The following is a 17,464-nucleotide window of genomic DNA, read 5'->3' on the forward strand; positions in this document are numbered from 1 at the left end:
CGGAGAACGCTTTTATCAAATACGTTTAGCCCTCCCCCAAAGCTCCCCAATCTTTGTGTCCCATCGGGAGTTAGGAATGGACTATGTGACAGACACCATACGTTGCCAGCCCATTATACTCTGGCACCGTATATGGTGCAACTCTGAAAGCCACATCACGCGATCCATCATCACCGAATGCCTTGGCCTAGTCCACTGGAGGAAAATACCCTGGCTTAATTATATTCATAAATTCCTCCAAGACATTGACCGGGAGCAATACTTTCTCGAACCCCCGTCAATAGAGGACATTTCGAAGAAACAATTGAAAAAACTATGTATGGACCATCTAAGAGAACTTCGCAATCAGGCCGAGATTGCCAAAACACAAAATGGAAAAATCTGCTCCTTACAGTCAGGTAGGTCACTGCAGCCCTACCTGACATTCTTTCTCTCGAACCACGAAAAGTTTTTACTGACAAGACTACGGTTCGACCTCTTTTTCCGATTGGTCTCATTCCCAGAACCGAACAACTGGTCCAGGAGCCTACCACGCTGTCCTTGTGACGGGGTTTCCAACCAATCAACGGTCCATGTTGTTCTGTTCTGTAAGTACTATATAGCAGCCAGGAAAAAATGGATCCTTCCCCTTTTCCGTTTAAGCGGACTTAGATGTACATACCCAGCTCTCGCCTATCTCCAGTCACCGAAGAACCCGCATGAAGCTAAAATGACAGCGATCTTTTTAAAATTAGTAACAAAAGCCCGACATGAAATCGTTTTTTAAACTAACATATGTGTATTAATGTATCAACTTCTGAATTTTTATAAAACTGTACTTTTTATGATTATGTAACATTATAATCGAATAAAAGTTTATGAACTAGAACCAGTAGCAGGCTGATGGGGTGGGTGGCAGAACAGAGGCTGATTTTGTTTCAAGGGCGGTTGAAAAAGGGGGCAGCTGGCAAGAGCGATTAAAGGGGGGGTTGGTGAGGTTGGGGTTTTTCACAGGATTCAGGGTGTTCGTGAGGCTTTTGGTTGCTGGTTGTGTTGACTTACAGGACTACTGGCTCGGAAGGAGAGTGTATCAAGAATAAGATTGAACTGAGAATAGTTGCCAGTTTCAGAATTGCAGGCAGCTTGCAGGGGGAGAGGGTGGGTGGTCAACCTGTTGTGTCTCTTGCATTCTGTTTGTACTGACCACTGTCTGACCGGATGTTGTTTCTACTTTCCGCAGGTGGTGGAGGTGGACACTGGTAAATTTGCTGAACGTCATGAAATCACCACCTGGGGCTCCGGGGCCCCTTCTAATAATACATCCGCAGGCTCTCTCATGCCCTCTCTTCCGCTGACACTGCTTCTAGGCCTTCTGCAGGCCACTCAGCTCTGATGCTGCCGGGCCCCCTATCTGCTACTGACTGGCATTTCCTGAACAGGGTGCAACCTCGAGTGGACACGGCACAGTGGGCAAAGTTCTGCTCTGAGTGGGACATTCCACAAGACTGTAGAAGACTACTACCAACCCGGAGACTGTCACTCTTCCCCCAGAGCCTTTCACTCACAGCCGACCAGGACTCATTGTCAAATCTCTTGGCTGGGCAGTACTTGCATTCGCTTCCGCAGACTGTTCCAGTACTCACTCCTGCTTCACCGGGGTGGACAAGCTCCCGCCCTCACTCCGGCGAGATGTACCAGCTCTCGCCATCCAGTCCTACCACTCACTTCATTGCGCTGGACCAGCAGCCTCCCCGCTGGGCCCAACAGCACATCCACTTATTCTACGGGTGGGGACAGAAGCCGATCTTTCTTCCCTGTCTGTTCTGCACTCACTGCTTCTTCAATGGGCTGGTACAGCACTTATCCCGGGTTCATTAAGCCGGACCAGTGGTTTCCCCGTGCTTCCATGGACTGGACCAGCGGTTGCCCCATGCTGTCATGGGCCGGGCCAGCACTTGTCTCCATTGCAAAGAGCTGGGCCAGCCAGTGACCTTGCTTTAGGGAGCTGGACAAGCCCTTGGCATCGCTTTACAGAGCCTATCACCCCTTGGCGCCACTTTACACAGCTGGACCAACCCTTGCCACAATTTTATGGAGGGGGTTAACACCCTAAGAAATATCACTGGAAGGAAGGTTGCAGCAGTGGTCTGATGTTTGACGATGGCGGACTCGTTGTGCACGGCAGCTCCCAGGAACAAACTCAATGGCCAGTTCTCACAGCGCTTTCATTGTACACGTAAACAAACCCTCCCTAGGATGTTCACACAGTCTCCTCGTGGATATGCATATAGACCCATGGATGTGCGAGCAGACGCTCCCATGAACGTGCCTTTACCATAACAAGGTGTGCTCACAGGCCATTCATTCTGCACAGGAACTGCTAATGGCATGTACTTATTATCCCAATCAGCATAAGCTCTCCTTGCACGTGCCAACATGCCTTCCCTTAGACATGCCAACCACCTGCCCTAGCACAGTACCCACTAGGGAGGCGCGGCGTGGCGCTCACTGCTCTCCTGATGTGCCCTAGGGTCCATTTCCTCCAGGCATTAGCCATAAGACCTAGCGGCCTTGGGTGCACCTTTGAGTCTGGCTCGGCCATGCTTGGAGCTCACTGGACCATGGTGTACATGCAATCAATCAGGCATGAAGCTACTGGGCCTGGTCTTGTTTCAAGGAAGTGACACTTGCCCGGAAGTTCTTAACAGGAAGAAGCCCGGGGCAATGTGGGTCATGTACCAGACCAGCGAGGCAGTCATGGGCGACTCCTGCCATCTCCTCTGTGCACTTATGGAGCAGCGGAGGCCGAGCTGAGGGAACAGAGGCGCATTCTTCCCTTGGACAATACCATATTGAGCACTGGTACTGACTGGATGGTATGGGCCGCGGCGGGGGCGACAGTAGGCTTCAATTAGCACTTAGAGAGTGGGGCTGTAAATACAACAATGTTACAGATTATATCACGTGGCTAAGCATTAACTGAACGGCAGAGCGGAAAATGTACAGTCTGCCCCCGTTTCCGGCCTGCGCCCCTGCCTCTGCAGCCCCAGCATGCTAACTTCCGTCTGGACTCTGCACGCTCTCTGGCGGGCTATTCTCTGCAGGCATTGCACACAATACCCCTCCTCCCTCCCAAACTACCCTCCCCCATTCCCCTCCCTCTCTCTCTACCCTTCTCCCGCTCTAAAATAATGCAGATTGCGTTCTAGCTCTATCGACTCTGCTCCGGTGATCTGGGTTTGCAGCCCCTGCACATTGTAGTATGGCCCCTTCAGTTGCTGCACCACATGCTGCTCTACAGCTCCTGCAGACACAGTCCACCCACCTGGGACAGTCCAGCTGCTGTACACAGAGGTGTGGCTCCCTCCACCACCTCTCATGGAAGCCAGACTCCCCTCTGGAGTGCAGTACCTGCTCCAGAGCACCAATTCTGTGACTGGAGCATATGCTTAGGGTCGGTTCTGGAGTCACATTTTACCTTCTGGGATGAAGGGTATAACCTATGACTGACACTTCAACCATATGGTGTAAGGACAACCCCTCTGCAGGCTCCTCCAATCAGCCGAAGCCCTTCACAGTCTGTGGAGTGGCCATGTGAAATGCACTTTTGAAGACTCCTCATAACATTTTGCAGGTTGCACCACCATTTTGCATTACATTGGTGGGTGCTAATTAGGGGTAACAATTGTCCCCTGGGCGTGCCCCTTGGTACTCCTGATGCTATCCTTGCTATCTATGGAGTCATGAAGGTAGTTGAAGGACTAGAGAGGAAACAGAACTTTAGGTGCCCTGTTTACTTTCCATAGGTTCCACTCCTGCCCCTTCCCCCAAATGTCCCCCCCCCCAGGCTTTTAACGGACTAAAGTCTGGAGTTGGCATAAGCCATGTGATGTCTCCAAGGGACAAAGGTTGTGTGATATCACTTTCTCTCACATTTTGGCCAATCCGCATCCATGTTCACACTACCACACTGGGGGTATTTAAAGCCTTACTGTGTCATGCTAAGATCCTTGTAGAGTTTCAGGCCCATATGTGGGAACTCCCCATCACCATCTCCATCGCTGGGCTCTGATGCCCCAGCCACCACATTTCTGCCTGTGGTGTATATCAATATTGTCATCTAAGTGTGTTTTCTTTCACGTTATTGCCCCTAAGGCATCCAGTTAATTAAGCGCTATACCCCGCTGCCGAGGGCAATAACAGTTTTTCAAGGCCCAGACCTGAGTAATGAGCCCCAGCCACAGGCGAGGGTCTATAATGAGGATGAGGGCCTTTAATAACCATTATAGCCTGACCAGAAGGGCTTTAAAGCTTTTAAAACATTCTGCTAACTGAAAGCAGAATGTTCTAAATTAACCAGGAAGTAGCAGAAAGGTAAACATTGGAATATCGGAGCAGAAATCTTTTACCAGCCATATTGGCCCTGAGCCACTAGATCGCCTTCAACAGAGCTCCCTACATTTCAATGTTCTACTGAATTGAAGAGACTCAAACACATTCATGCCTTCTATGCATATATTCAAGCTTGCATTCTCCATGTAGGTATATCAACAAGTTTTCTCTCATAGTATGTATTCATGGGAAACAACCAGGGCCGGACTGGGAACCAAAACCGGCCCTGGCAAAGTGCTCGGCCGGCCCCCCTCCTCCCCCTGGGGGAGAGGGGGGATGCCACCAAGCTCTTTACCAGGGCCGCTTTTCCGCCAAATTTGTGACAGGGCCGATTTTGCAGCTTTGCTGCAAAAACGGCCCTGTCACAAAAACGGCCCCCAGGGGCCCAAAAACGGCCCCCACCCTTGCGGCCGACCGGGGAATTGCCCGGTGCCCGCAACGGCCAGTCCGGGCCTGGAAACAACGGTTACAACACATTCCATTACAACACATGTTTTACCCCGCATGCCATTACACTGAAAATGGCTTGCTGTAGGAGGTATAAGGTGTTGGATTTAACTCCTACACCTTCCCTGCTGTAGCACAGACTGGAGTTGGAATAGTGAATTATACTATTCCAAACTCCAGCCCACCCCCGACAGCAAGTCGGGGTAAAAAAATTTGTTGTAACGGCATGCGGGGTAAAAGCATGTGTTGTAACATCATACAATCAGTATACATACCTAGATGCGCATGTACACACTAAACAGACAGAATACTTTGTGCATTGGGCACTGAAACACACATTGCCTTACACACTCTGCACACAGACTTTCACACAATTTACGTGGACCCGTTGAATGTAGGAACGCTTTTTTGTACACATAGAACTCAAACTGTTGGACACATAAAACATCCACACATTCTCAAACAACAATCCCTACATACAAGAAGGACACATACACTGCTTCTAAATACTAACACTGGCAGACCCAGATCGCCATTCATTTAGACCGTTACTCTACCGATTTAATGATGAATGTCTCTGGTCATCTTAGCACAAGCCAGATTCCTGCCATTGACTTGGTCCAGACTCCTGCCAGATTTTTGTCAGCCATATTGTAATTTGACTGCTTCTCCTCTCCTGTGATGAGGGAGGCCACTTGTCTCATTTGGAAGACTTTGGAGGATACTTACTAACATTTTGCGTGGTGACGCATGATGAACAGCGATGCAAAAATAGTATCTGTTTACTTACCATTAAAAAAGTCTGCTGGTGCGGCCCAAACATTTTATATCGTTCGGCACGTGCCCATGCAACCCTTATTAAATCTAGGTCCTTGTGTTTCCTTTAACTGTTCCTCTCTTGAGTTTACACACCATCTTCCTACAAAGGGAGTTCTTGCATATCACAGTACACTATAGATCATCAATGGAAAGGTCCTCTGGTCCTGTTACCAGCCCATCATCCCATGGATGACAGGAGAAGAAATCCACCCGAAGTGGGAGTGGCGAAGAATACACATAGTAGCGACAACAAATTTCTCAATTGTGCTAGAGAGATGGACACAACTGTTACATTCAAGAAAGTCCACATGTACAGGTGGAAACACAGATAACTTTATTCTTTAGGCCTAACTTAGAAGAATCCTGTATGTTGGTTCCAAGTAACACACCCCACCAGGAATTTATAAGTTCATCTAATCTACTGATATACTTTGATGGCCACAGGAGACACACTTCCAGTGATAAAGCTCTCCTGCAGGTAAGGTATGCAAGATACTAATACGCTGTACTTCTACTCTTTCTGACTTACACAAACAACAGTAGACATAACCACAGAACACGTCATACTACACCAAGCCTTGGCCAGCCAAAGCCCCTAAGGGTTGGGAGACTACATGGGTGGCGTGTGCGAGTCTCTAGTCTCCCCATAGGTTCCCCATAGGATAAGGTTGATGGGAGATACACTCTTGTGTTAGATCCTGTGCCTAGTCCACTGCACAGTGCAGTCCTCCACAGAGTCTGGGAGGGCTGCACAAACAGGCATCTTTCCCCATCTCACTGCAGCAGCCAAGAATTGCTTCAACTGACCCTCAACTCTCCAGCCTTTTCCATTAACAAGGGGGGAAACCAGCACTTTCTGTCCGCAACTACTGCACCCTGTGTGTTCTCTATCTGTGCATTTGTAACAATCTCTGCCATCAATGCTCTTATGTAAAAGTTATATTTGTGATTAATGTGTTAAGAAATAGAGCTGTAGTTTTCACCGCTTGACATTGGGCCTGCTAGGGCAGAGTGCCTGACCTCCTATCTCCACAGTGCAGGATTGGCTTCTTTCGAGATGTTTGCACGGTGTTCCTGCAGCCGCTACCCTCTTTTGTATTATGTGTGTATGGTCTCCAGCTTCACCCTCTCTAAAAGCCGACTTCGGTGGCTGACTCTCTGCTCTGAGGATCTCAACAGTCTGTGTTCTGTGGGAAAGGAAAATACAAAAGGTACTGTGGAAATAGTAAAAATGTCCTATACGGTTGTTCACTTAGAACCTAAGATATGATAACGAGACAGTCATATTGGATGAGAAGCGGTACAAAAGGGGGTGGTGATGGACGGAGCATCTGAACCAATCAAACACTCACACCCAGTCAAAAGATCTGGGTTTAATATATTGGATGAGAAAGCATCACCCACATTTTGCGGCATGCTTCATCATCGGCAGCCTCCTCCCACCCTGGTGAGAAGATACTCCCAGGGCAGATCAACGTCAATGAGAAGAAGTTCTTGACACAGCTTAGATTCGACAACGCTGGGATACAGATGTTTGTAAAGATACCTAGAGGTAAACCTAAATGAATGACCTTTATTCGTTAGTGTCCCAGGTATGACTAAAATGGTGTGTTGCATGATTATGGGTACAATAACCCCTTCATCCACTAAAGATCCAACATCCAATCAGATTGGCTAATAGTATATCCTAGTGTCTAAGCAAATGCCTGATAGGACATTTTCCACATTTCCACCATAACTTTTGTGTTTGTTTACCTTTGTGTGGAGGTACCTTTACTCTCTTGCGGTGTTAATCCCTTCGACGCTGATGACGAGCTCAGCTCGTCATGAAGTACACCTCTCGTACGCTCATGACGAGCTAAGCTCGTCATGAACCGCGGGATTTGCGAATCTTTAGCGCACAGCGGGAAAATGCGCCGCATCGATGGTGTTAATATACGCAGTGGGAAAGGGACGGCCCAGACTCCCTCTAGTCCCGTTAAGCTGTGCTATTCTGCCCTTTGACCACTGTGGCATTCTAGGGCAGTAGTCGGAGGACTGACTGTAGAAGTTCATTGAAAGTATCTGTGTTCACAGTAAATGACACATGATCCTTTGCTATTCGCCCAAAGCCAGTGGATTTATATGAGACTAGCCCTTGAGAGGTGAGAGTGGGGCGATAGTCTTGGAGGAAGGATGCTGTGGTGTTAGAAAGGAGGAAGGCATTCAACAGGGATTTGTGAGGGGAGTGAGCAGGTCCACCCCAGCCCAATCAACAGGCAGAGAGAGGGTGCCATCATGCTTGTGCTGTCAGCAGTGTAAATATTGTTATGTCTTGAGTGGCTTGCTGCACCTTCTGGCATTTGTAACATATCTATAAGGTGCCTCCATATCAGCAAGGACGCAATACTTCAAGTCCTGGACTTTTCTTTGAAAAATCATTGTTTTCAGGTGTATGAGTTGAACTGAGCCAGTGCTACATCTCCCAGAATGCATGAGGTTTGTAGATAAATACCCAGAACATGGCACTACACACATGGTGAGAAGGAACCAACTGTTAACTTTACATATATGTATATATATAACATTTTCCTCTACTCTGCTTTCATTGTGTTTGACAGCTGTAAATATTTTTGTTGTGTAATAAATAAAAAGTTTAATTTCATTAACGCTGCCCTGTGTATATTTTATTTCATGCTGTATCTGTAGACTGTTTGTAGACCCAGGCCCAGATTTCATAAAGTTCGCAGTTCGCACAGCGCTGTGAATGGTTAAAACATGCTTAACCCTATATTTAGTTAGTTAGAATGTGGCCTATCGGCTAACGCAGTCGACCTTGAAGCTGGGGAACGGAGTTCGAGTCTCGGCAGAGACGCTCAACATCCTGTGATTCTGGGCAAATCATGTAACCTCCTCGCGCCTAACAAAATAAAGGTGTCGGTCTGTGATGCAACTGGTGCTCGTGTAACGCGTTCTGATAACTTCAGGTCGAGTTTAAGCATGGGCGGATTTTGCGTATCGGCAATCCGCGGATTTGCGGATTTGCGTAATTGCGTATTTCGAAAATCCGCAAAATCCGCGGATCCTAGCGTATTTTTTTTTTTGTGTGTTCGCACGGGTTTCTGCACGTTCGCGAGGGTTTTATTGTACAAAACGCTCGCGAACGGGCAGAAACCCGTGCGAACACAAATGCATAGGCCTCTATCCAGCATCACAGCTGATTTTCGACGGTAGATTTAGGAAGAAGGCACATCTGCCCAGCCTTGACAACGCTCACGATTGTTTTTGGGCTGATGAATGAGTCACTGAATTTAAGCTTCAACTAGGGCACATGCTTTATTGATATCTGTAAGTGCTTCCTGTTGAGGTTTAATTTTTGTGACAGGACAACCGTGCCAGAATGAACCCTGCCCTTCATATTTATTCAAGAAGACGCCACCGTTTTGTGCCATACCTCTACTCAACTGGAGGACTTTCTACTGGATAATCAGTAAGTGCTACCTCGTTGGGTAAATGTATAGTGCTTTTACTACACTACAGCTGCCTAAAGTGCCAGAGAGTTGTCTACAGCGACCAGGTGTGTGTTACTATGCAATGGCGCCGAAGGGCGCAGGGGTCCCTTGAGTGAGCTGTCCATCATAGTGGGTAAATGGCGGGAAGACGGTGCCCACCGCAAGTGTGTGGGCGGGGCCAAACGGGCGGGCTCCCATGCGAGTGCACATGCCTCTTGTGTGTATAAAAGGTCCGAGACCGATCAGACCAGCAGATGAAGATACAGAACCTCCTGGTCACAGGAACAGCACGGGGATTGCGCTCGTGAAAGGCAAGGATGCAAAGGCCTCTATCCAGCATCTCAGCTGATTTTCGATGGAGATTTGGGAAGAAGGCACATCTGCCCAGCCTCCACGACGCTCACGATTGTTTCTGGGCTGATGAATGAGTCACTGCATTTGAGCTTCAACTAGTTCCAGCGACCATGTGTGTGTTACTATGCAATCGCGCCGAAGGGCGCAGGGGTCACTGTCTATTTTACAATGGCGCCAGCAAGCTGCCAGCGCCGTTGTAAAATAGTTACAAAGTTAGCTTGCACAGGAAGCATTTAGATAAAATAAAGCAGGTGCTGCTTTATTTTATCTAAGTGCTTCCTGTGCAAGCTAACTTTGTAACTATTTTACAACGGCGCTGGCAGCTTGCTGGCGCCATTGTGCACACGAGTTTGAACCCGTTACGTCCGCGGATTTTTTTTTCCGGATTTTGTGGGAAATCCGCAAAATACGCGGATTGCGGATTTCCCAAAAATCCGGATTTTACGCCCACGCTTAGTCGAGTTCACGCTATATAAAACAAAAAAAATTATACACGTATGACGTATTCTACCATTTTAGAATGTACCTTAATCATTGACCTCCAGCTCAGAGGTGATTGAATTCTGTTTTGCTTGATATGTGTGCTCAAAGTACACCCGCCTCCACACATCTCACCGTGAGGGCACATGTCCAAGGTTAAATCGCATACAGTGTGTAATTTCAATGTAGTTACACCTCCGAGCCACTAGTAGATCACATTATGTTCCGTCTGCTCCTTCTTGGTGCCTGAATTCACTTTGGGCCATATGTAGGTAGCCAAATTGCGATCGCAAATGCAGAAATTCGCAGAATTTCAGCGTTTGTGATCGCAATTTGGGCAGTATGCTATGTAGCACACAAAAACCCACATGCAAAATAAGGAATCGCAAAATTTGCAATTCCTTATTTTGCAAATGCATTTAAGGAATCCCAAATTGCGATTCCTTAAATGCAATGTAGGAAGCACCCAAGTTGTGCGATTTTGGCAACTTCAGGTTAGTGGTAATTTGCGATTTCTTTGAAAAAAGCACTTTTGTGCATTTTTCAAAGTGCCATGTGGCGCACATACATGCCCTTAGCGAATGTATGTGCGCCACATGTGCACACATGTTTATTTCAAGGGTGCAAAGGGTGTCCTATTGACACCCTTGGAACCTTGAAATTGCATTCTCAATTTGTGATTCTCTAATTGAGAATGTCTTCCAGTTCATTGCTACGGGCCTTCTAGCCCATAGGAATGAATGGGAAGGTATTCCTTATTTGAGATTCTCAACTTGCGATTAGCAAATAAGGAATATGTGGGATTCGCAAAATATTTTGCTAATCCGACCTACATTGCGTTTTGCGATACTCTAATTGCAATTTCCTAAAAATTGCAATTTGAGAATCGCAAAACACGTTTTACCTACATATGGCCCTTTGCTCTTTCTTGAAAAGCCAGGGAAACTTTTTTTAGTAGATCTGGATTTGAGTGAAAACCTCTCAGTGTTTGCTGTATTTCTGTCCCATGATTACCATTACACCTTCATTGCATAGATAAGGGATTTGCGCACTATGACAAATGCTTCAACTTTTCAGCCTAAATGTGTTTTGGTCTAAAAAGTTGAAGAGCGCTTCCATTTGTGACACTTTGGGGCATATTTACAAAGGAATGGTGGAGCGTGGCATTAAGCACAAAATGCGAGCACTGCGCTCCGCCATTCTGAAAACGCAGGGTTGAACAGTATTTACAAAGATATGGCACCTCCCTGCGTTTTCCCTAGCGCTGGCGCTAAATTAAGCTGCACAAGGGTGCCTGCGTTGAGAGAATGATTGTTTATGTGCAGGAAGGTGTCCCTTCCCATGCTAGGAGGTTTCTTTGTTCTTGAACTGACGTGCATGAAATGGTATTAAGTTTTAACGGGGTATACCCTAAAACTACCTGACCTGGGCCAATAATTAGGTACATATAAAAGGGGGTCAGTGTTCATTTCTTTCAAAAACAGTTAATGTCCACAATATATATTATGTGTCACGAACATTGGACAGTCCGATGAACAAAGGCTCATTTTATTTAGCACAGAAGTAAGAAAACGGAGACTTGCTGGGGGTCGCGTAACTAGTTAGCATGGAGGAATCTCGTTCGTTATCGGAATTAACCAGACAAATCGCTCCACCAACTAAGAACGGCCATGCACCACCACCCACAGAATCGAGAAAGAGCTATCAATCTGTCAATCCTTTCCGTGTCCGGGCCGGGTGAGGTTTCCCGTTTTCCTTACTTCTGTGCTAAATAAAATGAGCCTTTGTACATCGGACTGTCCAATGTTCGTGACACATAATATATATTGTGGACATTAACTGTTTTTGAAAGAAATGAACACTGACCCCCTTGTGCATGAAATGGTGGCACTGCATCTACACATATAAGCCTGATTTGCGTGCATAGATTCTTAGACGGATACAGTGCTTAATTTGAGCCTGTGGTTTTCGGTGCTCAGCAACGGCAGTTAATTCTCAACACTAGCACTAATGACAGTCCTCCACCTGGTGGCGCTGTCTATCTTACTTTGAGATGAGCACAAGAGTGTTTAATAATTCAATAAAGAATACAAATCAATAACTCCTGCTGCCCACTCACTTCTTATAGCTTTGGGTGGCCTGGAATAGTCAGAATTGTCATATTTGTAGGTAGAAGTGGGCGAGCCACTGGAAGTTCGAGCCAGGATTAAGCCAGATGTCTGGCCCTGGCTCAGTTCGAGGTCCTCCTGGGACCTCGAGCCCAAAACGAGGTGAGCTTTCATTTGGCTTCTGCCATCCTCCTCTCCACCTTCATTCACAAAGAGTTAAAGGCAAAACATTAACTTATGAGGTAACAAGTGGAGACAAGTAAATAACCATTTAGTGGCTGATGGAAGCAGAGTTGGATGGCTATGGTAACAACAAGTTTCTATATGGACAATAAAGACAAACTCAAAGGATAAGGTGAAGGCCATCCATCGACATCCAAACAGGTATGAAAAAATCAATACCATGTAAATGTAAATGCGAAATATATCCTGAGCTAAAGTAAACACTAGCTAGACGCCGTTTTCGCCTAACCGTACAGGACTTTATTCTGTGCCCGGTGACTTATTTGGTTCTTCCCTACTTTTGGAGCTTACTTTGGAATTTCAATATACTGAACTGGAAAAATCGGATTTTAAATCGTATGAGACGTACCTTCTATTCATTGACATTTCTATCAAATGATCCAAAATTGGTAGCCCTGAAGAAGTCTGTGGTCGATACCACTATAGACGAAACACGTGTTGGCGGCTAGACTGTGTTGAGAAGATTTTCTGTTAAATAAAGAAAGAAAAGAAGAAATACACAACTTGTCATTTGTTTGCACACATTTTACTGTTTACTTTAGCTCAGGATATATTTCGCATTTACATTTAGTGGCTGATCTGTATGTAGTGAAACCAGAAAACCTGGGAGTAATTGTGGCTTCCCTACATAACCAAATTCAGTGACCGTAGGCAAAGATTTTATTTGACCTTTCCTCCTTTTTCTGCATTACCGCACACAAAAGGCCAGTTCCAAGGAGCGGATGTGCAGTACGAGCACTTCTGAGTTCGGTTTCAACAGGTACCCTATCACTCCCCGAACGTGGCTAAGGATCTCCTTGCAAAATATGGTCAGTTTCTGGCACAGCCACCAAACATGTAGGGTATCTCCCTCTTGTCCACATCCCCTCCAGCACATTCCTTCTGCTGAGGAACACATCTGCTTTCAGCATGCTGGAAATATGTGCCAATGCATCGTTATCTTGTACATCAGTTCTTTATTTTGTACACTCTTCGCTAATGTGGGAATGTCAGACCATAGTGTCACCCACTGTGAACAGCGAGACCCAAAGCCAGGGACCACTTTTCCATAAATGTCCTTGATAAAGTTGGTGCCCCTTCTGCCAACGCCCTATAAATATTGGCGGTAAGCCCCTTGGGACCCTGGGATCGAACCTTTCCCAGCTTAATAGGGGACTGGTAGCTGCTAATTTGTTGCAGGGGTAAAGGGCCCAATATCTCAGTTGGAAATAGTGTATCTGTTCCCTTTCATGGAGCTTATGGTCTGATTTGCATTTGGTGAATTCCTGAACATCTGCACCGCGATACCATTCTACACCCAGGCCCTGGCAACTGCTTATCCGTTGCTTGTCTACGCCTGTTAAGCCTTTATTTCCCATTTGTTTGCATCTCTTTCCTTATGTGTTTTTATGGCCTGGGACCGGTTCCTTCTCAATTAATTTAATTTACCTTTTTTGACCCTCGCACCCATGTGTCGTTATTTCATTGTGAGTATTACACCATGCGTGGCACCATTGTTCACCAGTGTGGTGTGGTTTCACGCGTGCATCATACCCTCTCTTTGCCCTTTTTAGAAGGTATTCTGGCTGGCTTGTTCCCTTTCTTGTTAGAACAGCAGTGGCACCCTCTCTCTTTGGCATCCACTCTTAGGCGTGACCAGCCAACCCATCTTCTGTTGTATGTCATTTGCCCTGCCATTTATTTTCTCAACAACATTGGCTTCTCGGTCCTCATATACTCACGAATCCATTTACTTCTGTTCGTTAATTGGTGCTTTCAGTCTCCACTCTTGTGTTTTGTCCTGATGATGCTCCCGGAGTCCTTTGGGGTCGAAACGTCATCGACAGTAAGGTTTATTTTCAGAAAACGATTCCCATGTCACCCGTGAGCGGTTTCAACTCAACAACTGGACGGGATAGAACTTGTTTAAACCTCATTTCTGCTCTCTAGTTTCCACGCACACTTGTCTGCTCCTCACTGTTTTATTCCACCTTGTGATCACAGAAGCAACGAACAACTCAACACCTTGTATTCATTTTGAGCGATTTATTTCTATAAAAAACCATTCTGCATCGATGTTGGCAGAGCCTTTTTCTTTGATTCCATCTCTCGTGGTGGAAATCTGGGTATTCCACTGTTTACAATCTAAATTGTTGGCAGTTTTAAGGCTTGCAGCTTTGTTTTCTGTTGTTATTTTAGGTTTCGAGCAGCAGCCGGTAGAGAAGTTCCCTCTTTAGCGGGTGTGTAAGCTCAGCTCTGGACTGTGTGTAGAACAGCTTGAAGGCAGCTATTTCGGATGATGGATCCGGGATGCTCAAATGGGCAGCCAGCACCATTTCCGGTAGAGAAATGAAAACCAGGGGAAGATGCACAACTATGATAGACATAGCGCTGGTCTCAGCCCAAGAGTCACAGGGCCCGGTGCCAAAACAATGTAGGGAGTCCCTGGTATCAAAAGAAGAAAGCAGTGGAGTCATATGGTATCCGGAGTAGCGTGCTACTGGCCGAAAAAAAAAGCGCTTCAACACCCCATCAGGGGTAACAAGCGCTATGTAAATACAAACCTTTTTACCTTCTTCTATCCTTCCGCTAACCTTCTGAATCCAAATAACTGACTAGCCTATCCACCACTTAAATCACTTTCATATTTCACTATACTAATTCAACACTAAACCTATGTGCATGCTTCTCAAATAGCCTAATTGAATATCGCCTGTTGAGACATTGCCAGCAGGATCAGGCATGCTCTCCCCGCGGGAAACATCCTTTACAACGCAACTTTTACCACGCAGTGCTTTTACATCGCAACTTTTACAACGCAAACCATTACCACGCATTGCGCTGGGGGGCGCTCTAGGATAGGGAATAGATTTAATTTACTATCCAACACCTTCCCTATTATCCACGGGGACTGGAGTTGGAATAGTAAATTAAACTATTCACTATCCAGCACCCCAAAGCGCTATGCGTTGTAATGGTATGCCTTGTAAAAACTGCGATGTAAAAGCATGCGTGGTAAAAGCATGCGTTGTAATGTCATACATCCTCTCCCCGCACCAGGTCTTTGAGAACACCCTTTTCTAGAAATAGAAGAAATTTGACCAAACGGTTTCCTGGCCCACCATTATTCTTAAAAGATTTTTGGGTGAAATTTTTTCAAACTCCCGCAGAAGCTCCGGTTGGAGACATCAGAGTGGGCATTCCGCAGAGAGCTGAAAACCCACCTGTTCCAAAGGCTAGGACGGGGCTAGCTGCTTGATTGGCCATGAGGAACAACAGTGAAGGGGAGTCGACTATGGCTTTATTCAGCGCGGGGACACACTAGCAAGTGTAACCATGCGCTTTACAAATGCAATTAATAATAATAATAATGGCCTCAGAAGAAGCTCCACTAGATGAACCAGTGGACTTCAGCACTGCGGAGTCCCATGAACTTCGCATCGTGGGCAGCAATCCAGTCACCAAATGCAGCACAGACTATACTGAAGGATTCCTACATCCTCTTCAGTAGGTTGTATGACAGAGGCAGGCATGGCTAAAACCATGCATGTCTCTATTACGTGGCCCCAACAATGAATGGGTCTAAACAATGCATTCCTTTACCAAGCATTCCTTTAGCATGCAATTTCGTACTAAAGGTGTTCGGACTTGGCCCTCTCTGCAGGGTCATCCCTGAACTTTTTGCCTTCCTCCAATATTCTCTCTGACCTGTTTTTGTTGGTTTAATGACTCTGGGCACTTTACCACTGCTGACCAGTGCTAAAGTGCATATTCTCTCCCTACTGAAAAGTGTATGTGTGATTGGTGTCCATGATTGACTTATTTGGTTTACTGTGAGACCCCAGTAAAGAGCACCAGGAGTGCCAGGGCTTGTAAATGAAAATGCTGCTGGTGGGCTTGCAGCACTGGTTGTGCCACCCACAGAAGCAGCCTAGTAAAATGTGCCTGAAGTCTGCCATTGCAGAACCTGCGTGCAGTCTGGTACTGTCATGCGAACTGCGCAAGTACACCTACTTGCCAGTCCCTAAACCTTCCCTTAACTTCATATCAGTCACCCCTATGGTAGGCCCAAGGGCAGGGTGCATTGTAAGCATAAGGTAGGACAAGCCCTGATGTGTGTGGCATGTCCTAATAGTGAATTACAGCCATTTTCGCTTTTCACTATTGTAAGGCTACCTACTCTCCATAGGCCAGAATGGGCTGCTGGAATTATTACACTCTATAATCCCAGCAGACTCAGAGAGCATGGTAGAAAGTCAAGTTTAGTATGCCTGAACTCAGAATAATAAAATACTTATTTTAGTAAAATTTATTTTAATATCCTGTGTTTGCAAATACTACTTTTAGAAAGTTAGTATTTGCTTGCCTAACCATTTCAGCCCGCCTCTGCTCTGATGTGTATCTGCTGTCTGGTTTCTGTGTGTGATACGGCTGGGGAATTCCAGGGGACAGGCTGGGGTTGACAGGTGGTGAATAGAGAGATTACACCAGGATGGGTGGGGGGAGTGCCACTTGACTCTGAATAGGGCTGTGCTCTGCCACCACAATGCTGGCTCCGCCCCCTGGGGAGCGACTGATGACTCTGCCCTGCACCAGGTCCAGGAAGAGGGAAGACTGTCAACAGAGTGCTCCTGACTGTACTTGTCATCACAATGCTGGCTCCACCTCCTGCGGAGCGCCTGATGTCCCTGCCCTGCACACTGAAAGAAGAAGCCAGGGCCTGAAAAACAAAGTGCTCAGAGACTGACTGGATTAGGCAAAGGCCCCCCTGGCCTGCAAGAACGAAAGAAATGGTGTATAAAAGTAGGAGCCCTGCTCCTAAGAAATCAGATCCTGTTGACGCCAAGAAGAAACTCTGCCTGAACAGAAGGCCCTGGGAAAGCTGCATGGAGTACTACTGTCTCTAATCCTGAGAGACTGGCCTGTGGAGGGTGCCTTGCTGCAAGAAGGAGAGAGGAAGAAAAGACTGAAAGACTTTTAAAATTCAACTTGTGCATCTTGACAATCTCCAAGGACTTGCTTGTGAACTTGCCCCCTGAACTGAGCCCCAGGACCATTGGGCTCTATCCTCCTCCTGGAAAGAGAAGCTGCTGTGAGTGCTGCATTTTCCCCGCAGTTCTACTGAGGAAAGCTGAGCGCACCGTGGAAATCCACTGTGCACTCTGAAAGGCC

At 46.5% G+C, this 17,464-nt stretch overlaps 1 protein-coding gene across 1 annotated transcript in view; it reads left to right on the top strand.

Moving 5' to 3' along the window:
* The window catches only part of GFRA3 (GDNF family receptor alpha 3), a 117,992-nt gene extending 109,711 nt beyond the window's left edge, over positions 1 to 8,281 (top strand). The window contains exon 8 of the mRNA XM_078652715.1: positions 1,220 to 8,281. Coding sequence (XP_078508841.1) covers positions 1,220 to 1,372 — 153 coding nt within the window. The 3' untranslated portion in view covers positions 1,373 to 8,281. The remainder of the gene's footprint in view (positions 1 to 1,219) is intronic.
* The last annotated feature ends 9,183 nt before the right edge of the window (positions 8,282 to 17,464 follow it).

The sequence above is a fragment of the Lissotriton helveticus genome, chromosome 7 (assembly GCF_964261635.1).
Source record: "Lissotriton helveticus chromosome 7, aLisHel1.1, whole genome shotgun sequence".
Lineage (NCBI taxonomy): Eukaryota > Metazoa > Chordata > Amphibia > Caudata > Salamandridae > Lissotriton > Lissotriton helveticus.